At 55.2% G+C, this 21,645-nt stretch overlaps 1 protein-coding gene across 3 annotated transcripts in view; it reads left to right on the forward strand.

Moving 5' to 3' along the window:
- SH3PXD2A (SH3 and PX domains 2A) overlaps positions 1-21,645 on the forward strand; it is a 239,107-nt gene that overhangs the window by 205,877 nt on the left and 11,585 nt on the right. For all 3 annotated transcript variants that reach the window (XR_005530468.1, XM_039243944.1, XM_039243943.1), the window contains 6 exons: positions 3,881-3,994; positions 8,239-8,322; positions 13,051-13,168; positions 17,146-17,483; positions 18,541-18,590; positions 21,486-21,605. Coding sequence is in view for 2 of the 3 variants with exons in the window: in XM_039243944.1 (XP_039099875.1) it covers positions 3,881-3,994; positions 8,239-8,322; positions 13,051-13,168; positions 17,146-17,483; positions 18,541-18,590; positions 21,486-21,605 (824 nt within the window). In the remaining variant the exon portion in view is untranslated. The remainder of the gene's footprint in view (positions 1-3,880; positions 3,995-8,238; positions 8,323-13,050; positions 13,169-17,145; positions 17,484-18,540; positions 18,591-21,485; positions 21,606-21,645) is intronic.

Consider the following 21,645-nt stretch of genomic DNA (forward strand, 5'->3'; position numbering starts at 1 on the left):
ATGGCCCTATCCCACCTCCCATGCACTCAGAAATACAAAGCCTTGTCCATACCTACCCCCACTTGCAGCCCACACACTCAGCCTCTGCAGAAAAGAGGATACCATGGGCACTGGAGGTGAGCCTGGGAGCCCCACAGGGCTGGCTGATGACAGCCCTCTTGGCAAGCTGGGCTACCCCCCAGGGGTTCAGGCTCTAATTGCTCCTTGGTGGAGCAGCAGGAGCCCCGGTTACAGCAACTGACGTCTGAGGTGCTGGCATCTGGGAGAGGTTGTCAGCAGCTGTGGGTGGGCTCAGGTCCAGGGAGCCTCCCCCGGAGACTCAACTGTGCGCCTCGTGCCAGGGATCCCGGGAGGTCTGCATGGAACTGGGCATCCATGCTCACCTGGGCAGTGTTTGAGCCTGTCCTTTGTTCAGTGGAGGTGCCCACGGCCTCGCCAGCAAGAGGCTCTTCTCTGCAGGTCCTGAGGCCGGAGGGACGTGAGACTGGGAGCCACTCAGCCTAGCTCTGCACATATCTGGGCTGTAGTGGAACTCAGGCCAGTGTTCCCAGCAAAATCGGCAGGGACCCTAGCTCCTGGAGAAAATGAGAGCGCAGGATGTACACAGGATCCCAAAGGGTGAAATAAGGGTAGGGGAGACAATACCACCAGCAAAAAAGAGACCTGAGCCCTGGGATTCTGAGGGCCTTGGATCCAAGGGGAAAGGCCCATGCAGGGGCTGGTCCCCAATATGGCCATAGGGGGAGAGGGAGAGAACAGGATATCCATCCGCAAGCTGATGGACTCACTTCACACCAGATGAATACAAGACAGGCTTGGATGAGACTGATGAAGAAAATCTCCCCCTCCCCCAACCCTAGCCCTCCCAGTATCCACAGAGGGGCTTACCTCCTTTGCCTCTCCTGAGGATGACTTTGGAGCCCAAATTCCAGAAATAGAAGGCTTAGAAGACAGTGACCCTGGCCATCCAGGAGACCACCAAGTTGCCTGCTTTTCTAGGAAGTCATAGACTCACACAAAGGAATGAGGGGATATTCTCCCAGTGGGGACAGAAGTGATTGTTTCAGAGGCTGGGGTTGTCAGTGGCACACCTTGGTATAGAAAAGGGCTGGGAGGGGTTGGGCATGGAGGGGTCTTAGCAAACCCTCACCAAGACACATGCTTCCAAGCTCCACTGTTCCTCTGGGCACGTCCCCATGTTTTCCCAATGACTGTAAAATCCCTGGCTCCAGCCCAGGCCCATCCTGGGGAAACCCTTTCCTGGGAAGCAGAGCTCCCCTTTAAGGGCAAGCCTTTAGGATACTTCCTGGGATTTGGCTTGGCTTTGGGGGGTGGTCAGGTTGCTGAGGGTCTTGAGGTATGGGAGCCAAAACCTGTGTATTTTTGGCTTGGACCTGGGGATCATGTGAGAGCCTTGGCCTTCAAGACCCTCGCAGAAGTGACTCCAAATTGAGAATTATGGTGACTGTTCTTTAAGGCTCTTGGAGGTTATCTCGGTGAGCAGGAATTTGGGGGTGGTGCTGCTTACCCAGAGTGGCTTGGAAGGCTCTGTCCTTACCTGCTGAGGTCTGTGGTGGCAGGTGGTCAGTGGACTTGAGCTTCATCTCCAGACTTGACTCACGATGGTAGACATTCAGTCATGAACTTTGGTGGTTGCTGAGTAGGTATGGCATTAGTGAGGACAGTCAGTGACTGAAACCCACCCCGGGTTGGTTAAACAGCACATAAGGTCACTGGCTCACTTATTAGTCTGACAGCTGGCCTAACTTTAGCATACCTGGAACCCAGGTATGAAGTCTGGGACTTTCTCCAGCTCTCAACTTTGCTGCTGATTTAGTGACTTAACTCTCAGGCCATCTCTTCCCATATACCTTTGTGGTCCCTGGTTTACATGGTACTTAGTGTTCAGATCGCCCAAGTACCCCTGTCAGTTCTAGAGAAAGCCCCAGAACCGTTACAGTGTCCAGGGAGATAACAAATCAGTCAGAAAATGATTGACCAGGTGTGCCCACCACTGTGGTCAAGGAGGCAGAACCACCTTGATGGTAGAAATCCCCATGAGATGGGAGTCTTGTTCCATGCCCTCCAGCCAGACTCTGGAAGAACATCCAGGGACAGTGCTTCTTGGCAGAGACTACTGGGGTTCCAGAGAGTGCTCCCCCAGAAGCTGAGAGAAGGGGAAAAGACCCCTGCATGTCCATGCCTTCTGGCTTCTTTGGGGCCTCCACCAGCCACAGTCTTGGAAGCAACCATACCACAATGGCCGGGGCTTCTGGGAGGATGGCATTGCTGCTCCAGGGAGCCTGCTCAGTGGCCCAGAAGGTGCAAGTGGCTGTGGGCGTGATGGCTCACTCCATCCCACTCCGGGGAAAGACAGACTCTGGCAGAGGGAGGGAAGGCATCCAACCTGGGTTCCGGAGGGATGACAGTGACCCAACTAAGGAAGGCCCTTGAGCCAAATAGCTCAAGGAGATTCCTCAGAGATTCCTCATCCAAGGCTTTTTCCTGTTTGTTGCAACTGGTTTTTTTGTTTGTTTTGTTTTTTAAGAGTAGTTTTAGACCTACAGCAAAATTGAACTGAAGATACAGAGGTTTCGCACATGCTTCCCTCACACAGCCTCCCCCATCAGAGTGGTACAGATGTGGATGAACCTGCACGGACACATCCTAATCCCTCAGATCCATGGTTTATAGTAGGGTTCACACTTGGTGCCCTGTGGATGAGCGCGTAATGACACGCATCCATCATTATGGTGCCATACAGATGTCACCATGTGTCATGGGCTTCGCAGAGCTGCAGGCAGAGTGCTGTGGAACTCTGGAGAGGGTGGGGTGCAGTGGACATTCGAGACTAGATCACAGGCTGTTTGCTATCCTAGGCCCGTCACACGGGGCAATGGAGACCTTGTGGAAGACCTGGGAGGTAGCTCTGGGTGCCGATGTCCTATGCTGTGGTAGCATGGTTTTCCTTTGTCCCTCTCCATGATCACAGCAGCTCTCAGCAGCCCCCTCCACCTGGGAGCACCTGGGAGGCTTCCACTGTCCCCCCCTACTCGGACAGCTGCTCCCTGTTGTGGGCAGTGACAGGGCCTCAGTGCTACCCAGGGAGAAGCGCTGGGTCTCTTGACAGGGAACAGTCCATATTTGGAAATGGTGAGCTCTGTCACAGACAAAAAAGGGAATCAGTGCCATATTGCTTTGGGGGTAGAGAGGGATCGGAATGGGATGGGGGCAAAGACAAGGTTGTGTGAAGCGTATCTTCTGAGATAGGACTGATGGAGTTAGTGGAGTCCTAAGACCCAGGTGCTCAGAGTACTTGGCTCAGTCAACGTTTGTTTAAATGATAAATTAATGAACCAACGAACGAGAAAGACTCTTATCATTTGGCCGTGACTGCCAAGGGTTGCTCAAGGGTGTGGTGCCCACTTAGTATGATTGACGTGTCAACACACTTCAAGGCAGCCGTGAGTAGCACAAATGTGCAAACCCGTGGACCCGTGACGGAGCCAGTGACCATCAGAAGGTGTCTGTGAGGCATTTATCTCTGAATACCTTTGAAAGCAGAGAGCAGCCAAACTCCCAGCCACAGAGCTTCCTTGGCCTTTCCCACAAGGCAACTTCACACATTTGACATATCCTTATTTCACTTTTACTGTTAAATGTTTTCATCAAGCATTTGTGGAAGTAGGGATCACTGTCCCTTGGGCCCTCCTCTTGGAATGTGTGGTTTCTGCTTAGTGAGGGACAGGCCTCTCAAGGCTGGACTCAAGCCAGGTGTTTGCCTGGTGCCCAGGCTGTCTGGCTCTCTGCCCTGCCCCCACTGCCGCCACCCTATCCCACTGGGCCCTAATGACTGCGTTCTCTCTTGTCCCTTCTGCAGGCTGGTGGTTTGTGAGCACCTCGGAGGAGCAGGGCTGGGTCCCGGCCACCTACCTGGAGGCCCAGAATGGTACTCGGGATGACTCAGACATCAACACCTCTAAGACTGGGGAAGGTAAGGGCCTGCAGGTTCAGGGGGCGGGGCAAATAATGAGGCACATGCAAGGTGTGGGCTGCCTCCAAATCCTCAGAGATTGGTACCCACTCCATTCCTGGCGCTTGGAGTGAACTCATTTCCCACTCTTCTTCCTAAATTCATCAAAACCCCTAAAGTGAGTTGGGCCATGTGCCAGCCCTTGGGACCCCATCTCACTGAAGCGAGCCCATGAGCTTACCTTTTCCAGGTTTGCCCCTGTTGGCCCTGCATGGGGCTCATATTAGAGGGGAAATTTCCCTGGAGTGTAATCTCTGACTTTGGCAACTTTAGGGCAGAGACTGGCAAGAATAGTCTTAGGACTGAACTCCAAAGCTCTCTTTCCCTGTAGAAGCCCTTGGTTCCCGTGGGGGACCCCACAGAGACCCACCTTTGCCTCCCCGACCCCACAGTGTGCTCTCTGCCACAGGGATGACCCCAGCAGGCTGTGTGCACACAACTTTTGCTGTGTATGTCTGTTCATAGGCCTCTGCTCTGGCTATCTGTTATCCTGGCCAACAGTTCAGACACAGAGAACAAGCCTTTGAGTCATTTCTCAGTGTAGCAGGAACCACAAGGTGGCCCTTACACCACTAGCCCCTCTGATTAGCCCTGGCCTCGTGAAGTTTTTCTGGGGTTTTCTCCCTGCATTTCAGAGAGCCTGCCCCTCCCCCCACCCCAGGCCAGCACTGACCTGTTCAGCCTATCTGTGGACTTAGGTATTCTCCAGAGCAGGCTGCCTGAGCCCAGTGATTCCGAGCCACCCCCAATTCCTGGCTGCTCTGCTCCTAAGAACTTCCAAACCCCCTGTGTCCTGGCAACGGGAGTGCTTGCCCTAATGGTCAGTGAGGATGGTCCAAATGGGCACAACTGACAGCCAGGGGGATGGAGTCCTGCCACCCGGGGCTCAGGCCACCTCCAGGCCTGCCCACCACATACACACCCTCCATTCCATGCTGCCCGGGCCAAAATAAGCAGTCTGCCAAGCAAGCACTAGCTCCTTATTCATCCTTGCCCCAAATGTCAGTTCCTCGGCAGGCGGTTGGAGCCCCACCCTTCCTCCCATGTAAATGCTTTATTTCAGTCCCCTGACCAGTGCTGCAGCCCCTGCGGTGCATGTCTACCTTGTGACAGGTTTCCAGGGATGAGGCTCCATCGGGAAGGGCTTGCAGGTTCAGGCTGGGCACCCAGTCCTTCCTGGCTACTCCTTGAACCCTGGGGCTGAGCCCGCGCCCAGTCTCATCGCCAGTTCCGTTGCACCTCTGCAGTGGTGGAGGGATTTAGCCCCCGAGCTGGCTCTGCTGTAGTGTATCTGCAGTCACCAGGCCTTGCCTCCTACCCAGTTCCACATTCTGGGGTCATCCCAGAAACAGCAATCCCTAGAGTGTCTAGTGAAGTGTTATTCCCTCCCAGATGTCGGCCCTGGTACTTTAAGAGCCTTCGCCACCACCCTAGGAGGCCCTGATATAATCCCCTTTTTCCAGATGCAGGAACTGAGCCTTCAAGACATTTAGCTACATGCTTGTCCTTGTCAAGCTTGAGCCTCGGTCAGTCTCCTTTGCTGGTGGTCTTGACCACTGCGCCCTCTGCCCACACATGACGCATTGTGCTCGTCAGCAGTTCTGAGAGGGTGTGTGTGAGTCCCACCTGAAAAGGCGATGCCAGGACTGTCAGCACAGATGTCAGGAGATGGAGGACAGACACTGAATAGGCAGGGAAGGTCCTAGGGCCGGAAGGAGCCAGGGAGTTGTGTGCACACACGCGGCAGCCTGGTTTGAAGAGAGAGCAGATGCTTTGCACAAAACAAGCAGGGGCAGGTTGTAGAGGGTTTTGACCTTGACGGAATAAGGATCAGCGGGGCAGCCAGTGCAGACTCTGCATTCAGAAGTGTTTGTGTGTGCGTGCATGTGCGTTCAGGGTGACCATCTTTCAGATAGATGCCTTAGCATCCTTTTGATAGAACCTGTGTGCCAGGACCCCTGGCAACATTTGGACAGCAGTGAACTTCATCATCACATCTTGGGCATCTCTGCACAGCTCAACAGGAGAGCTCAGGGCTCAGCACCCCAGCCCAGGTCCCCAGTATCTGTGGTGTGTCCACCAGTCTCTCTGTATGCACGGCCATGTGACTGAGACACTTAGCCCACCCTGGTCCCCTCTACTCCAGGCCTATTGCCATTCCATCATAGGTCTCTAAGCCCTTGGACAGAAACCTGGAAGCCTTCATCCCATTAAATCTTCCCTAACAACTCATGTTTCATTGCTTTGGGGGGAAAAAAAGACAGTTGGCTGTTTGGGTTTATTTCTGTTATTAGGCATTCTGGCATATGCTCGCATCCTAAAATGTTAGTAGTAGGAAGTAGGAGGGCTGGGGTGGAGGTTGAAGACCCTCTTACCCACTGATGATGATGAGGGCCAAGCCCAACCCGGGAAAAGTACTTTAGTGAACCATTGGGTCCGTTGCCTCTCAGAGGTAGTAGGGACATGGAGGCCCATAGAGGTGTCACCTCCACAGAGCCCTCAGTTCAGGGCAGAGCCAACACCAGAATCTGAGTCTCTGCCTGTTCCCCCGTACCCTGCAGCCACTGACGCTGACCTGCCTCCCTCCCTAGTGGGTTCGCATTGGCACCAGCCTCTTACGTGGGCTTCCCCGTCGTTTGCAGGCTAAGGGGTGCAGGGCCAAGGGGGAGGAACATCAGAGGGCCTAGAGTCTGGGCTACATTCATGTGTTGCCCTGACACTTCGGCGTGTGACTCCAGGGGTTTCTTAACGTTCCCATGCCTCTGGTGTCCTGTTTCTAACGTGGAGATAGTGCTGAAGGTACAGGGCTTTTGTGAGGCTTCAGCAAGATGGCCCTTGTGCATGGTTTCAAGTGGGGAAGTAACACTCACTGCTCAGGTGGCCCCCGGCCTGAGCATCTCTGAGGCTTCCTCTGCCCACAGGGAGGCCACTGAACAACCTGCCAGGGAGGTCAGCTGTCAGGGCCCTTCCCTGTCTGGCCTCACACAGGAGCTCGTTTCTTTTCCCTGTAGCCCGTTCAGTCCCTTGTCTCCTCTCAGGCCAGCGCAGATGTCAACCCCAAAGACATGATGAAACAGGCTTAGCGAAGGACAGAGCATGCCTGCCCCTAGGCGACCCAGGAACCTGGCAGTGAGGCCTCAACTGAATCCATACCTCCAACCTTTTGTCCAGGCCTCCTGCTTCTGAGAAGCAGCTCAAACAAGTCCCCATTCCTGCCTCGAGAAAAGCAAATTCTTCCTCAGAGGCTTTGTTGGGGTTTGGCTCAGGTGTGTCTGGACTGTTTTCCTTTGACTCCGCCAACCTGTTGCCCCCAGACTTGAGCAGTCTGACACCCAGCTTCTGCAGGGGGCCACTTGGTGCCCTGCAGCCCTGGCCAAGCGTCTGGCATCCCATAGGAAGGCAGAGGGCTTTGGGGGCCGGGCCATAGCAGACAGAGGGGGTGGGCTGGACGAAAGGGGTCTGCAGCATGGAGAAGCTGGGCGGCAGGTGCCCTGTTGCCAGAAATCTGTTGGGTGGTGTGCAGCGAAGGAGCAGAACCAAGGCCTGGGGCATCCATCCCCGTGTGCACTTCACTCCACAATGTTTCCTAGTGCTCGGCCGCCTGTCCGGCCCTGTGCTAGGCCCCGGGAAGGGCTGAGAGAGCGAAGACAGGTACCCCCAAGATGGTAGGAACTGGGAGCCCCATGACAAAGGACCCCTACGTCTCTCCTGGTGCATACAGTGCCTGGCTCGTGGCCTTAGGCTCACAAGCAGGACATGGTGAGTGAGCGGGTAGCCAACAGATGGGTGGTGTGGTGGTGGGCCCCATACCCTCCTGGGAACCGTCACTGCCCAGCCATGGTGGAAGCAGCAATCTTTCCCTGGGGCTGCCTGGGAGGGCCATTCTTTGTGCCAGCCTGGGACCCAGGACCCTCTTCAGATGCTAGCATTCTAAGTTCTTAGCCCCTCTGGGTCTTAGGGGTATAACTCACATGGTTTGGCTTTGGTGGAGTTTGCCCCGTGTCGCTGGGCAGATCTATCTCCCCCCCGCACCACCCCCCGGCCAGCAGATGCATGCTGCTGGGCCTTGGCCCTGGCGATGATGCCCTGGGAGTGTGAACCTTCCCTCCCGGAACCGCCCCCCCGCCTCCTCCCATCTCATCCTCATCTCCATTCTCTCCGCCGGTTCCGTCGGCCGCGTGTTCCATTGCCATCTCCCACACCAGTGTCCAAGAGACGCAAGGCCCATCTGCGGCGTCTGGATCGCCGGTGGACCCTGGGCGGGATGGTCAACAGGCAGCACAGCCGAGGTGACTGGGAGCCGGCTTCTCCTGACCCGCAGCTGCCGCGCCTCCCCCTCTCCCTCTCCTCACTGGCTAACACCTCCCCTCCTCTCTGAGCTCTGCTCCTCTCTGCCACTTAGCCTCCTCACCCAGATTCAACAGCCAGACTTTCTCTCACCTTCTGCAGCTGGGGGGCATCGGGGAGGAGGTCAAAGGGGGCTACCTGGGAACTGGGATCATTCGGAATTGGGGGCGGCTCTGGCTTCTGCCACCATCCTGGGGGTGGGGTCCTGGGACTCAGGATGTGATTGTGGGGGCAGCTGGACTAAGAAAGGCCACATTTGCCCTGGAAGCTGCAGATGAGGAGAACTGGGGGGGGCGGATCTCTGCACAGGCTGTCCCACTTGCCCCCACTCTCCAGTGCCCCCTTCCTCTGAGGAGGTGCTCCATCGGCCAAAGCTGTTCCAGCAATTATTTAGGGACAGAGTAGGAAGAAGGGCCAGCCCACAGCCCTCCTTCTTCAGCTAGCTCTAGGGAAACTAGAGGGGGAGCAAAAGCCAGCCCAGGCTAGTCCTGGGTTGCAGCCCCAACCAGCTCTGAAGGCAGTGTTGGGTTCAGCCAAGAGCTTCCAACATCGGCACTCTGTGAGGGGCTGCGTCAGTGTTCCAGGGAGGCCCCTGGCCTGCCACCTAGGCTGATCAGGAACGAAGACATTGGCAGGTTCAGGGCCTTTCCAACATCCAGGAGCTTGGGAGTAGGGAGATAAGAGGTGAGCCTCTGAACAAGCCCCTCATCTCCAGAGCCCACCGGCCAGCAGAGGTCCATTTCTCATGTGTCCCCAGAACAAGGCTGGAAGGGCCTATGATGAGCACTGGCCTCTCGAATAGCAGGGCTGCCCCATGAGTATCACCCCACCCCCCCAAAGTTTGTTCCTGAACAACTCTGAGGCCATGTTTCGGTATCTGCCCCAAGCCCCAGGTGGCAGCGAGCCTGGACGCTGAGGTGGCCACCGCCTGTGGCTGGTGCAGCATCACACTCGGTGCATCGGCTGTGGGAGCCCAGCGCATCCCGGGGGTGGAACAAGGGTTGGGCCCCAAGGTGCGGGGCAGGAGGCCAAGCCATGGAAACAGCAAGAACAAGCTTGACTGTGGAGCAAGGGCACCCTAGAACTAGGAGGGGTGGAGCAGTATTGCTGGGGGGCCAGCCTGGGACACAGCCCTGAGCCTTGGCAGCAGAGGAGAGCAGGCCGCTGGCCTGGAAAAACAGCAGAGACAAAAGCTTGGCCTTCCCCCATCCCCTCCAGCATCTGCTCCAAACACCATCATCCTACACTGAACCCCACACAAAACTCAGTCTCCATAAGCTCACGGACACTTACAAGTGACGAAGCACTACCACCCGTGCACAGCAGTACACTATCACCTCCGGGCCCCCGCTCAGCTGCACATCCATGGTCCCTGGTGCACACAGCCAGTCACACACATAATTCCACTCGTGCAGCCACACGCAGAACGTTCCACATAGACGTTTACAGTCGCAGATGCATCAGCTGCTCTGGCCACATCATATGTTCGTCTCTGCAGCGCCACCGAGGACACGAGGACACACATAGCTTCATCTACAGTCTCATGTGTAGCCCCTTACACCGCATGGGTGCAGGCAGCGTACTCAGTTACACACGGTGGCATATGTGGACACACGTGCCCGGCGAGATGCACGATTCTGTGGACATCTACACTTACACAATATGTAAATGAGGAAAAGCCCACCTCTCCCTCTCCCTCCCTCCCCCCCCCCACCTCAAATAAGAGACCTAAACAACATCATTTCCCAGTCTTAGCCCTAAGTCAAGTCAGGGCTAAGTTAAATCAGGCAGCCAAGAAAAACTTGCACAAAGCTGGCTGGGAGAAAACAGTGGAGCCAATGGGGGGAAACAGGCAGCGGGTCATATATAACTAGACAAGAGAGAAGCACTGCTTCCCTGGGGCCTCCGCTCCCCAGCCCTTTCGCGAACCAGGCCTTTGGAATCAGAAGGCCTCTTGGTGGGGTTGGGTAGGTTGTGGGGGCCGGGAGGGGAGCCAGGGAGACTGCTGACGGAGGGGAAAGCATTTGAAAGAGGAGGCGTCTGTGGTTTGGAAACTGCAGGGTTCTCCAGACCCCGCCTCCAAAACCAAAACAGGCCTGTCCACCTCCCCCAACCAGCCACCCACCCACCCGGTGGGCGGCCTGGTCAGCCCTCCCTAGGGCAAAGTTGCCACCCACCTTTGACGACACATCAGAGTGACCACAGCCTCAGTGCTTCCCAGAAGCCCTGAAGTGCCCCCTTCCCCTTTGATTCCTAAACTCTGATTCCTAAAAGTCTCTTCTGGAGACCCCAGGCAACCTGGATGACTCAGCCCCTACCCCCCACCCCCTGAGACCATTTCTGTCTGTCTGGGCATCCTGACTGGTTGGCCATCCCCACCCCCAGGTGGGGATGTGGCCCTGGTCGAGTAGAGGGGCCGGCTCTGCCTCTCCCTCAGGGAAGCCAGGAACCTGACAGTTATATGGCGCATGTCTACGCGGAGGTAATGCTCGCCTCCGCCACCTGGGCCGGCCATGGCAGGAGAGTCGACCCCCACACAGACCAGTTGGAAGAGTTGCCCTCTGAGTGCGCATCACCTGGGACCCACACGGTGCCAGGGCAGGCCAAGCCTCGAAGCCAGCCAGATCTTTTTCTGCGCGCATAAACTCCCAGACCTCTGTGTTCATGTCAGCCCGAGGGCTGCCGAGAACAGGGCCTTTTGAAGGAGCAGTTTGGCTTCACTAGGGAAGCTTGGTGCTTGGTTCTGCCTTCTCTGACAGGGCCCTGGGGAAGCAGGGCACTTACTTGGCCCTTGGTGCTGTGCCCTCCATGTGCACGCCAGGGGCTGCAGAGGCTGCTGCTTGGACCCGACAGCCCCAGAGCCCGAGCCCACGGGTCACGGTTTAGGCCCTGTTTACTGCCCTGCAGTAGGGCAGCGCGCCTCTGACCTTCCTAAGAGAAGGACTGTAAGTTTTCCCTGCAAAAGCAACTTTGCCTAGGAAAACGTTAATGATGGCTTCCTGCTGGAACCACAGGCTTTTAAAAATAGCCCAGCTGAACGCAGGCAAAATGTGGAGCCCAGGCCTCTCCTCACCCTAACCTCAGAGCCCCACATCCCTGGGGCCTGGCGCTGCCCCTCCGGCCACAGCCCGGGCCAGGATTTACCGTGCCCCGCTGGAACATGGAGTGGGACCAGGAGCAGGCAGGAGAGTGGAGGGCTGGACTGTAGCACATTGAACTTCTCAAAGGCCCGAGTCACAATCTGGCTGCACAAGGTTCTCAGGCAGTCTTGGCAGCTCTCCTCAGCGTGGCTGGATGGGAATCTGAAAGCTTCCAGGACTTACTCGATGGTGAGAAAGGCCTCTGCATCTGGGAAAAGCTTGCCGTTGAGAAGCGCATGCCGAAGAATGGCGGAGGCTCCAGTGGGTCACCTACCTTTTGCCTTTGGCAGCCTCTCAGACTTGGCTAGCGCCCCTCAGCTAGCAGGGCAGCCACCTCCATCCTAGGGGGACTGGCTATCTTGGCCCAGCACAGGGCTGCAGACAGGCCCCTGATCCTCCCAAGTGAACAGATGGCCCTTCTCTCAGGGTGGCAGCCATCCCCCTCCCCCACTGCTGCCACAGGCTCAGGCAGGCTGCCCATCGGGGTCCCCCTGAGGAGTCCAGGAGGTACTATCATAGTTGGGAGCTAGGACGAGTGGGATAGGTGTCTTAGAAACTCAGAATAGACCTGCTATTCTGAGCTCATAGAAAGCCTTGCACATGGTGCCCCTGCTCACATAGCCTTGCCCTTCGTCATTGCACTGCCTAGTGCTTTTGGAGCCCCTCCTGTGTACCAGGCACAGGCTGGAGGGGACAGCATGAGTTCAGGGTGACCTTCCTAAAGGGTGTGGCCAGTTCTGTCTAGGTCTGCCCCTCTTCTCCCAGAGGGTGAAGATGGGGATGTGTGTTCCTTCCTGAGACTTGAGCGTTCCTCTGGGGAAACAGGGTGGCTGGCCAGCCAGCCGTGAGTCCACCTGGCCCTGGCAGACACAGGGGAAGCATCCGCCTGCAAGCCTGAGCAAGGACCCATCAGAGGCCGCAGGGCCCCCACCAGCAGAGAGGCTGAAGAGATCTAGGAAGACAGGAACGGCCTGGCGTCCCCATACCTGCCCTCCCAGGCTTTTTCTGAGTTCCCATAAGGTGCCTCCTTCCCAGGCATACTGGCCCACCCTGGGCTCCGGGGGCCCCTGCTGTTTCCCAGCTCAGCATCACTGCTGACCATTTGGCCACCAGATCCTTGTCTTAAAACACACGTAGAACACACGAGAACAAGTCTGGGGCATGGATGGAGGCACCGCACGTTCAGGGAAGGGGAAGGCATGCGTGGCACCTCCAGACATCCTAGTGTCTTCCTGACTCAGGCCCCATAGGGGCAGGTACCCCCTAACTGTGCCCTTAGGCCAGAGAGCTTTGGGGCCCTGAAGATTCCAGACCCCAGCTCCCTCAGTGCTGTTACTGGGCTGAGAGAGCCAACTCTGCTGCCAGGGCTTAGCCGAGCTGCCTGGGGCCCTGGCCAGCGTCTGCACACGCCGGGAGCAGCAGTGAAGCAACCAGCTAAGCCCAGCCAGGCCAGGGGGAGGAAAGACAGGAAGGGGGACCTGTGCTCCAGCCTCAAATAACTCTGCCTTGTTGCTTCATCCACCTCCACAGAGGAGAAGTACGTCACCGTACAGCCTTACACCAGCCAGAGCAAGGACGAGATTGGCTTTGAGAAGGGCGTCACTGTGGAAGTGATCCGGAAGAACTTAGAGGGCTGGTGGTACATCAGGTAGGCGCCTCAGCAGAAGAAAGAGATACCTCTGCCACCCCGGCCCTGGGCAGCAGAGTGGCCGTGGGTGCCAGCTGGCAGGGCGATACTGATGGCAGCTTTGCGCCCACAGCCCGGGCTTGGCTGCTTCGACCCTGCACGGTTGAACAGCTCGAACGGCATGTTCATCTCACAACTTCTCTCTCGGGGCATGTAAAGCAGAGGCAGAGTTGTGGCCAGTGAGGCACAGGGGCCCCAGCTCAGCTTCCAGGCCGTGGTGCAGTCCCTTCCCATGCGTCTGCCATGAGGGTCCTGCACATCTGAATTTGGTTTTCTGTGTTTGGCCTTGGCTGCCTGATGCGCTCTATAGCTCAGGCCACCCAAAGGGCTGGCGTCCACAGGCCTTGCTGAGGTCCCAATGGGCAGCCCCTGCTGCCCACAGCTCAACACTGGCAGCTTTTCCACTCTGCAGGGCTGGCTCACACCCTTGCAAGAGCCAGGGCAGAAATGAGGTCTGAGCTCAGGCCTAGTTCAAAGGCCTCTTCCTTCTGCCCCTCCCTCTTGCAAGACCCAATTACGTTTCCCAACTGAGAAACCCATTTGGGAAAATGGGGAGTGGAGAGGGCTTACTTGGCAGCTCTAGAAGCCAGCTAAACCCTGTGGGCTTCACTCACCTCTTCCCTACCAAGTCCTGCTCTCCGGTCCCCTCTGTCCTGGGGCTCTGAGGCCAGACATCACCTTCTGGGGGGCCTTGTTCACAGGAAATGTTTTTGGGTCCTTTGGAAGTGACTCTGCTGTGGTGATTTCACCCAGTTTCTCTCTTCCCTTCCCGTAGTGCAAATGACAGAGATAGTCTTGTATCTGTGGGCTCTGGGAGCACTTCCCCAGCCCATCACACCTGGGAACCCCTTATCCACCCTGGGCAGGAGCTCTGATCTGTCCCCCACAGTGGGGACAGGACTGACCCAAGTGACATGGGCCCTCAGGAGACCGTATCTCAGACCGCCATGGTGTTAAGATTGGGCTATGCTGACAGGTAGGATGAGGTCATTGTCCACGTGGGATTCAGCCTTAATGTAACCTGACAAGACATAGCTGCCCCTGCCCTTGGCCTCACGCATACCAGTCAGGAAGGCTAAGGTGTTCCTTACTGCTCTATTAGGTGGGACAGGACTGTGTGCCTGGATGTGTGTTTCCCAAGGTCACTGCCCCTAGACTTTCACTCTAAGAAAGTAGACCCAACCCCAAAATCCAGCAACCATGAGTCTACACAAGAGGGCCAGCAAACATTCTAAGGCAGGCTGGTAACCGAAACCACTCTCCTGGAGGTTATCTACAAGGCTGTTGGGTTTTTTCTAGTTTCTTAAAATGATCAACAAGGTTACTCTGAGCCGTCTCTTTTAGTCAACTCTTGTCCCCATGGCCTAACCCTTTAGCTAGTGGGAGCTTCAAATGAGAAAATCCTACAAAAACTCCACCTTAAGAAGGCTGCCAGACACCCCCTTAAATATGCCATTTCCCAACATTCCAGGCTCTGTGTTGATCCTCATTTCCTGTCTTTCTTCTCCCCTCACACACACATACCCTCCCTCTCTCCCCATCCCTTCTTTTCCAGTTGCTTCCCTCTGGAGTCATTCCGTGCTCCAGAGCTGGAAAGCAGATGTGAGCCGAGTGGGACCCAGACACACACAGCCGCTCCTGATTCCCCTGCATCTCTGCCTGGGATCTAATTTTATCCATGTAACAGCAGAGGACCACAGCAGGGCTTGACGTGGGAGCACTCAGGGCAGTGAGCAGCCCTGACCATCACGCCCATGAGACCCTGCTCCCCATCTCCCCACTGTTCTCACAGAACAACACCTGCACTAGCCAGCAGGCTCTTCTTTTCTTGGAGATGCGGGAGCCCTAGATTCTGGGCCAGGTGCTGCCAGCAGCTAGCTGTGTGGCCCTCTGCTTTGCTTTGCTTTGCTTTGCTTTGCTTTGCTTTGCTTTGCTTTGCTGACCCTTGGTTCTTGGCTCATGTATAAGATTAGGCATCTTTACTAGATGCTGCCATCCACTCCTGAAATTGCTGTGCTTCTCTCTGTACCCATTACCTTAGGAGGGCAGGCCAGCCCCTTGACTTATATCCATGTAACTGATGTCTGCCTTCCATGCCCCAAATGGGGCCAGACAGGTGACCTTGGACAGCCTGCCTGCGCTTTTCAGTGGTGTGAACATAAGAAGCCACCTCCTACCTAGGCTTTCCAGCAAAGCTCAGGCATGTTGATAGAAACCTTAGCTTTCACGTTCCTGTTTCTCCCACCTAATGGGCACCCAAGAACAGGGTCAGATCAGGAAGGTAGAGGAAGGGGATTGGCAGACCTCTGGCACAGAGGAGCCATTGCAAAGAGCCAGATGTGCTCCAGGAGGCAAACAGGGACAGTGCAACTGGTGGACTGAGAGGTAAGCTCCTAGTGGGCTTGGGTAGAAGCTCTTGGCACCATGGGGAGAAAAGGGAAAAGCTTGTTTTCAGAAGTCATCAAGTCACCTCAAATTAAGTCAGCCCTGCCATTTGTCTTTTTTTCTTGTTTATGGGTTCTGATTTTGTTTTCATTTTGCTTTGTTTCATTTTGGTTTTGTTGTGCCATACCAAAGGTTTTCATTTTATCCAGTCACGTGGTTTTCATCTTTCCATTTATGGTTTTGGCTTTTGGAGCCCTATTTAGAAAGATTTCCTCAGTCCCCAAGATTAAGCAAGTATTTACAACTTACATTTTTTATTTTGCTCTATGGTGTGAGGCCAAGGTTTCACTTACTTTTCCTAATTGGGTAAGCAGTCCTCTCCAAATCGGTTATTGAAAACTCATTCTTACCCCCACTAATTTCGTTTAACTTTTTTTAAGTTTATTTATTTATCTTGAGAGAGACAGAGAAAGCACAAGCAGGGGAAGGGCAGAGAGAGTGGGAGAGAGAGAGAATCCCAAGTAGGTTCTGTGCTGTCAGCACAGAGCCCAGGGCAGGGCTCGAACTCCCAAAACCATGAGATCATGACCTGAGCTAAAACTGAGTCAGACACTTAACTGACTGAGCCATCCAGGCGCCCCCAGGCATCAGTCTGTTTGTGGACTTGTTCTGCGAACTTGATCTATCTGCTACCCTCTCAGCACCCATACCTTACCCCTTTGGTCACTCTTCTTTATAAACACCTTCCTAGTTGGTCTTGACTGGTCTATCTTTCTGGATACAAAAAAAAACCCCACTCTATCCCTGCAGTTTGCAAAAGAGAGAAAAAATTGAGCTCCAGGGTAGGGGCTTACTGAGGGACTCAAGACCAGAATTGGGGGTTCCTAACTCCTCTTACTTGAGCTACCTGTTCACCTCTCTGATATCCCTTCCCTTTTGCCAGAGGGCATCTACCTAATATACCACATTCACACTTGCTCTTATCTCTAGAATCACCCTCTGGGGCCCCTGGGTGGCTCAGTCAGTTAAGCGCGTCTTCGGCTCAGCTCATGATCTCATGGTTTGTGGATTCAAGCCCCGCATTGGGCTCTGTGCTGACATCTAGCTCAGAGCCTGGAGCCTGCTTCAGATTCTGTGTCTCCCTCTCTCTCAGACCCTCTCCTGATCTCTCTCTCTCTCTCAGAAATAAAACATTAAAAATTTTTAGAATCATCCTCTATGTCATGAGGTAGCAAGCCATTGTCAAGTCTACTTTTTGGGCAACTCAGTCTGAGGAATCTTCTAATCCTGATGTCTCACATTTGCCTGACTTTGCAGAGAACGAGAGCCCACACCAGGAGGGATCAGGCAAAGAGCAAGGAGAGAGGAAAAACTGGTATCCCAGGTGTCTTTTCCACCTGCCCTCTGTTCCGCTTCTCTCCAGAGTAGGGAGATTGCCAGGTGCCTTGCAAAACACGCTGGGGAAAGCTCAGCTGGGCCAGGCCAGATGGAGCCTGGGGAGTGAGGTCAGGTAGCAGTGCTCAAGTGACATCATGTCCCATCCCCTATCCCAGGTACCTGGGCAAAGAGGGCTGGGCGCCAGCATCCTACCTGAAGAAAGCCAAGGATGAGCTGCCGGCACGCAAGAAGAATCTGGCGGGCCCAGTGGAGATCATCGGGAACATCATGGAGATCAGCAACCTGCTGAACAAGAAGGCGTCAGGGGATAAGGAGACTCCACCAGCTGAAGGCGAGGGCCCTGAGGTCCCCATTGCCAAGAAGGAGATCAGCCTGCCCATCCTGTGCAACGCCTCCAATGGCAGCGCCCTGGGCGTCCCTGAGAGGAGCGTCTCCAAGCTGGCCCAGGGCTCACCAGCTGTGGCCAGGATTGCCCCTCAGAGGGCCCAGATCAGTAAGTGCCTCCCTGACCCCTGCATCCTCACTGCACAGCTCATTACAAAGTGGTTACAGGGTGCAAGGAAAGCCAGAGGGGTGTATAGGACCCCCGTATCATTTTCTTCTTGAGATCTAGACTGACCCCCTACCCTAGCCTCACTCTCTGAACTTGTTTCATGCTAATTACAAGTAGGCAAGGCACTAGTTTGTCACAACTCTTACACCGGAGATAAAATATGTGAGTATATAAGCTGATGGCATTCCCTCCTTCCCTAGAAGAGAGCCAGGAATGGTCACTGGGCAGATCAGTGGATCCCCCAGGCTGTGAAATGTGGCTCCCTTGTGCAAGGCTGCTTTAGAGAGTGACAGCCCATAGGACATCTTCCTTGGCCTTACCCCTCCTTCCCTATCGCCTCCTGCCAGTTACTAGAAACCTAAAAGACTTGAAAGGAATGTGCCTCTCCACAAGCAGTTGTAAGGGCATTCGTAAAGGAGAAACCCAGCTAGCTGGCCGTCTCCAAATCTAGGCACCTCTGGCCTGACAGCATGTTCGAGTGAAAGCTAAACTATCCTCTGTTTATGTCCAGGCGGCCTTAAAATCTGCAGGAAAGCTGTTTTTTTTAGTTTAGTTCTGAACTTGTCACTAAGTTAGCCCTTGTGCTTGAAACCTTTCGGGCTGTCGATCGGGAAATGTTTTTTGGGCACCCACTCTGGCCTGGCATTGTGCTAGCTGCTAAGGATTTGGTACTGAGCGAAAAATAGACATGGTCTCTGCTCCTAAATTTCAAAATCTGATGGAGCTATTTACCTTTTTTTCTGAAAAATGCCTCTAGGTCTATACATTTTGAAATGTGCACATCATTTTAGGGGGTTCATGGATTCCCCAGAAACACAGCCAAGGTTCCATGAGGAAGCTATGGTGCCACACTTTAGAGAAACTGTAGAGCACATGGGTCCTACCTGAGTGTGGGACAGAGCCAGGAACCTCCCAGGATCGGGGGCAGCCACACCAGGCTCCAGTCATGTTGCCTGTTTTCTGGCTGAGATCTCTGAAACCATGTTTCTTCTTCTAGGTTCCCCAAACCTAAGGACCAGGCCTCCACCTCGCAGAGAATCCAGTCTGGTATGTACACTGAATTTCTTCTTTTTTTCTTCCTGTATCTGGGGACGCCCTGTTACATTCCCCAGTTAATTGGTTGTCTCATCTCCGTGCCCGTCAGTCCAGGGCTTTTCCAGGGCCCTGCTGGGCTTCCAGCTTTGTGGGGCCAGGGGCGGAGAGGAAAGCCTGGGTATCCCAGCCATTCTGGGGGGCCTAACTGGACAGTTTATGTTCAAAAACGCTCTGCACTCCAAAGCTAAATAAATCCATCCCAGCCACTACCCTGGCAGACATAAACATTTAGACTGGCCAGCAGGAGCGTCCAGCCAGGGCATTGCCAGGCACTGGGAATGGGGCTGCTGTCCATGTGTGCCTGGAAGTCTTTCAGCTTCACCTTCCGGGCTCAGAAATGTCTGATGGCTACGGTGGATACCAGAGCCTGGGAGGGCAGAGGGCAGGCCGGCAGGCACCCCTGCAAAGAGAGGTGAATGGCCAGAATCGGCTTGTGCTGAAAGTTAGAGGCTCAGCTTGCTGACGTCCCTGGCTGCTGTATGTGGGGGTCCTGGTGTCCAGACCATCAGGGAAGACCAAGTACACTCGGGGTACGAGGCTTGGGGTGACAGTGATGCTGGTGGCAGGCCAAGAGCCCTAGTTCAGGGGGCACTTCTCAGGGGCAGTGGAAAGAACGGGGCTTCGAGCCTGCCAGATGTGGGTTTATATTCCACCTTTGACACTTAGGAACAGCGAGACCCAGGGCAAGTCCATTCCCCTCCACAAGCCTTCATATCCTCATCTCTAAGATGGGGACGGTGCCAGCTGATTCCGGGGGCATCTGGAAGGATGAATGGGATGGTGTGTGCAGGGCTGTCGCCAGGCTTCCCTTCCCTAAGCCATATGCCTGCTGACGGGACAGGCTGCCTGCCACACTATGTGGGGGGAGTTCTGAGGTCTCACCGGGCCTAGTGGCCAGGGTCACTGTGATCCGTGACATCTGCCCTGGAGTGGAAGAGTGGGCCCTCAGTAAATGGGTTCTTTTTTTTTTTTTTTAAATTTTTAATGTTTTATTTATTTCTGAGAGAGAGAGAGCATGAACAGGGGAGGGTCAGAGAGAGAGGGAAACACAAAATCTGAAACAGGCTCCAGGCTCTGAGCTGTCAGCACAAGAGCCCAACGCGGGGCTAGAACCCACGAACCGTGAGATGATGACCCGAGCCGAAGTCGGACCCTCAACCGGCTGAGCCACCCAGGCGCCCCAGTAAACGGGTTCTTGAGTCAGGCCAATGGAGGGAAGACCGTCCCTGCCCTGGCCGTCAGCCCCAGGGGAGTTTCTATGTTATTTTCCCCTGAGTTTTCCACAACAAAACAAGGAGCTCTCCTGTCCTCCCAGCTCGCTCAGCCCCAGCTGATTATTTTCAGGCAGGCTCGATTTTGGCCACAATGGGCTCATTCCCTCCACATTTACCAAGTGCGGGCTTGCTCCGGCAGGGCCTGGTTCCTGCCAGATGCGACTGTATCTCACCTGGCCGGGGGGGTGGCGAGGCTGGGGTCCGGGCCCCATCCCCTCACATACAGCCTGCAGGGCCAGCGACCCGGGCAGAGAAAGTGGCCTGAATCCTACCTCGTCCCTCAAAAGCAGCTTCTTCCTGCCCTTCGCTCCCTGTGACCCAAGGCAGCTGGGCTCTGGGTGGCTGGATTGGGACATGCCGAGCTGTGGAGGATGCAGGGAATGGGCTGGTGTTTCAGGAGGAGCGGTCCGCTTTGCCTGCTGTTTGTGGCTCTCTCCCTGCGTCTCTGGCTGGGCCAGAAGTTAGGCACCTAGCTCAGTAATCCTCTTCATGACCCATTTTACAGATGAGGAAATGGAGCCTCAGAGAGGTCATGGGCTTTGCCAAGGCCACACAGCTGGGGCACTGCTGAGCTGGGATTGGGGCCCACGTGTGTCCAGCTGCAAGGCAGAGGTCTTCTGAGGTCTTCCTGTCACACCACAGCTGCTTCCCACTCCTTTCCCGCCACCCCCCCACTCCCCCTCCCCCGCAAACACACATACTTTTTTGTTTGTTTTGCTTTAACCCCTTTGTGTGATACTAGGACATACGAGAAGTAACGCGGCGGCACAAAATCCATTTTGACCAGAGTAGAGACCAGGTGAGACTAGAACGTCAGCTCCATGAGGCAAGGGGGGTGTCGTCCTGGTTCACTGTTAAGTGCCCAGTGCCTCAGACCCAGGTCTGGCACCCAGATGACGCACAGTCAATGTTTAGAAAGTGAGTGAAGAGGCTCAGAAGTGATGGCTGCAGCCAAATTCTAAATGTCCTTGAATGTCATGCTTGGATATCGGTATAACCAATCCAGCATGTTCTGCCTGCCCCAGAACACAGGATCCCGGGTGTTATCCGGTGCTTGCCTCACCATTTAGCATCTCTGCAGTGACCCACCAGGGGCTCTTCTCAGCCGCCTCCACGCCCCCTCACACTCCTACCCTCTGCCCCAAAGAGACGGCTATGTCCCCTGACCCTGCCGCCAGATGTCACCGCTGTGGCCTGTCAGCCAAACCTACGGACGAGGCTCTCCTCCCACAGGACAGTTTGCACAGGCTCTGTGACAGCCACTTCTCTGCTTTTTCTTTCTCATTTTTGGGACCTAGCTGTTGCAGCATCTACACACTGGACCTCCAGAGCTGTAGGGGTGGAAATTACTATTACTAAATGGTCACTTTGATAGCTCAGAGGAGTTTTGAGTGGATCACAGGTAATAGTAGAAAGCCTGCTCAGGAGAACAGTCCCCTGGGGAGACACCCTGAGCCTCAGGTGCTGGATGCTTCCTCAGGTCAGCTGCCCTCCAGCTGGTGTAAACGCCACTCCCAGCCTGTTACTGTTCTGATCAGGTAGGTCTTGCTCACTGAGCCCTTCTCTGCCTTAGGGGTTCCAGCTGCCGAAGCCGCCAGAGCCCCCTTCTGTTGAAGTGGAGTATTACACCATTGCTGAATTCCAGTCCTGCATCTCTGACGGGATCAGCTTTCGGGGTGGACAGAAGGCAGAGGTGAGCCTTGGGCCATGAAGCCGCGGGTTTGAACTCAAAG

This window comes from Hyaena hyaena, unplaced genomic scaffold (genome assembly GCF_003009895.1).
Source record: "Hyaena hyaena isolate Hyena2069 unplaced genomic scaffold, ASM300989v1 scaffold_233, whole genome shotgun sequence".
NCBI lineage: Eukaryota > Metazoa > Chordata > Mammalia > Carnivora > Hyaenidae > Hyaena > Hyaena hyaena.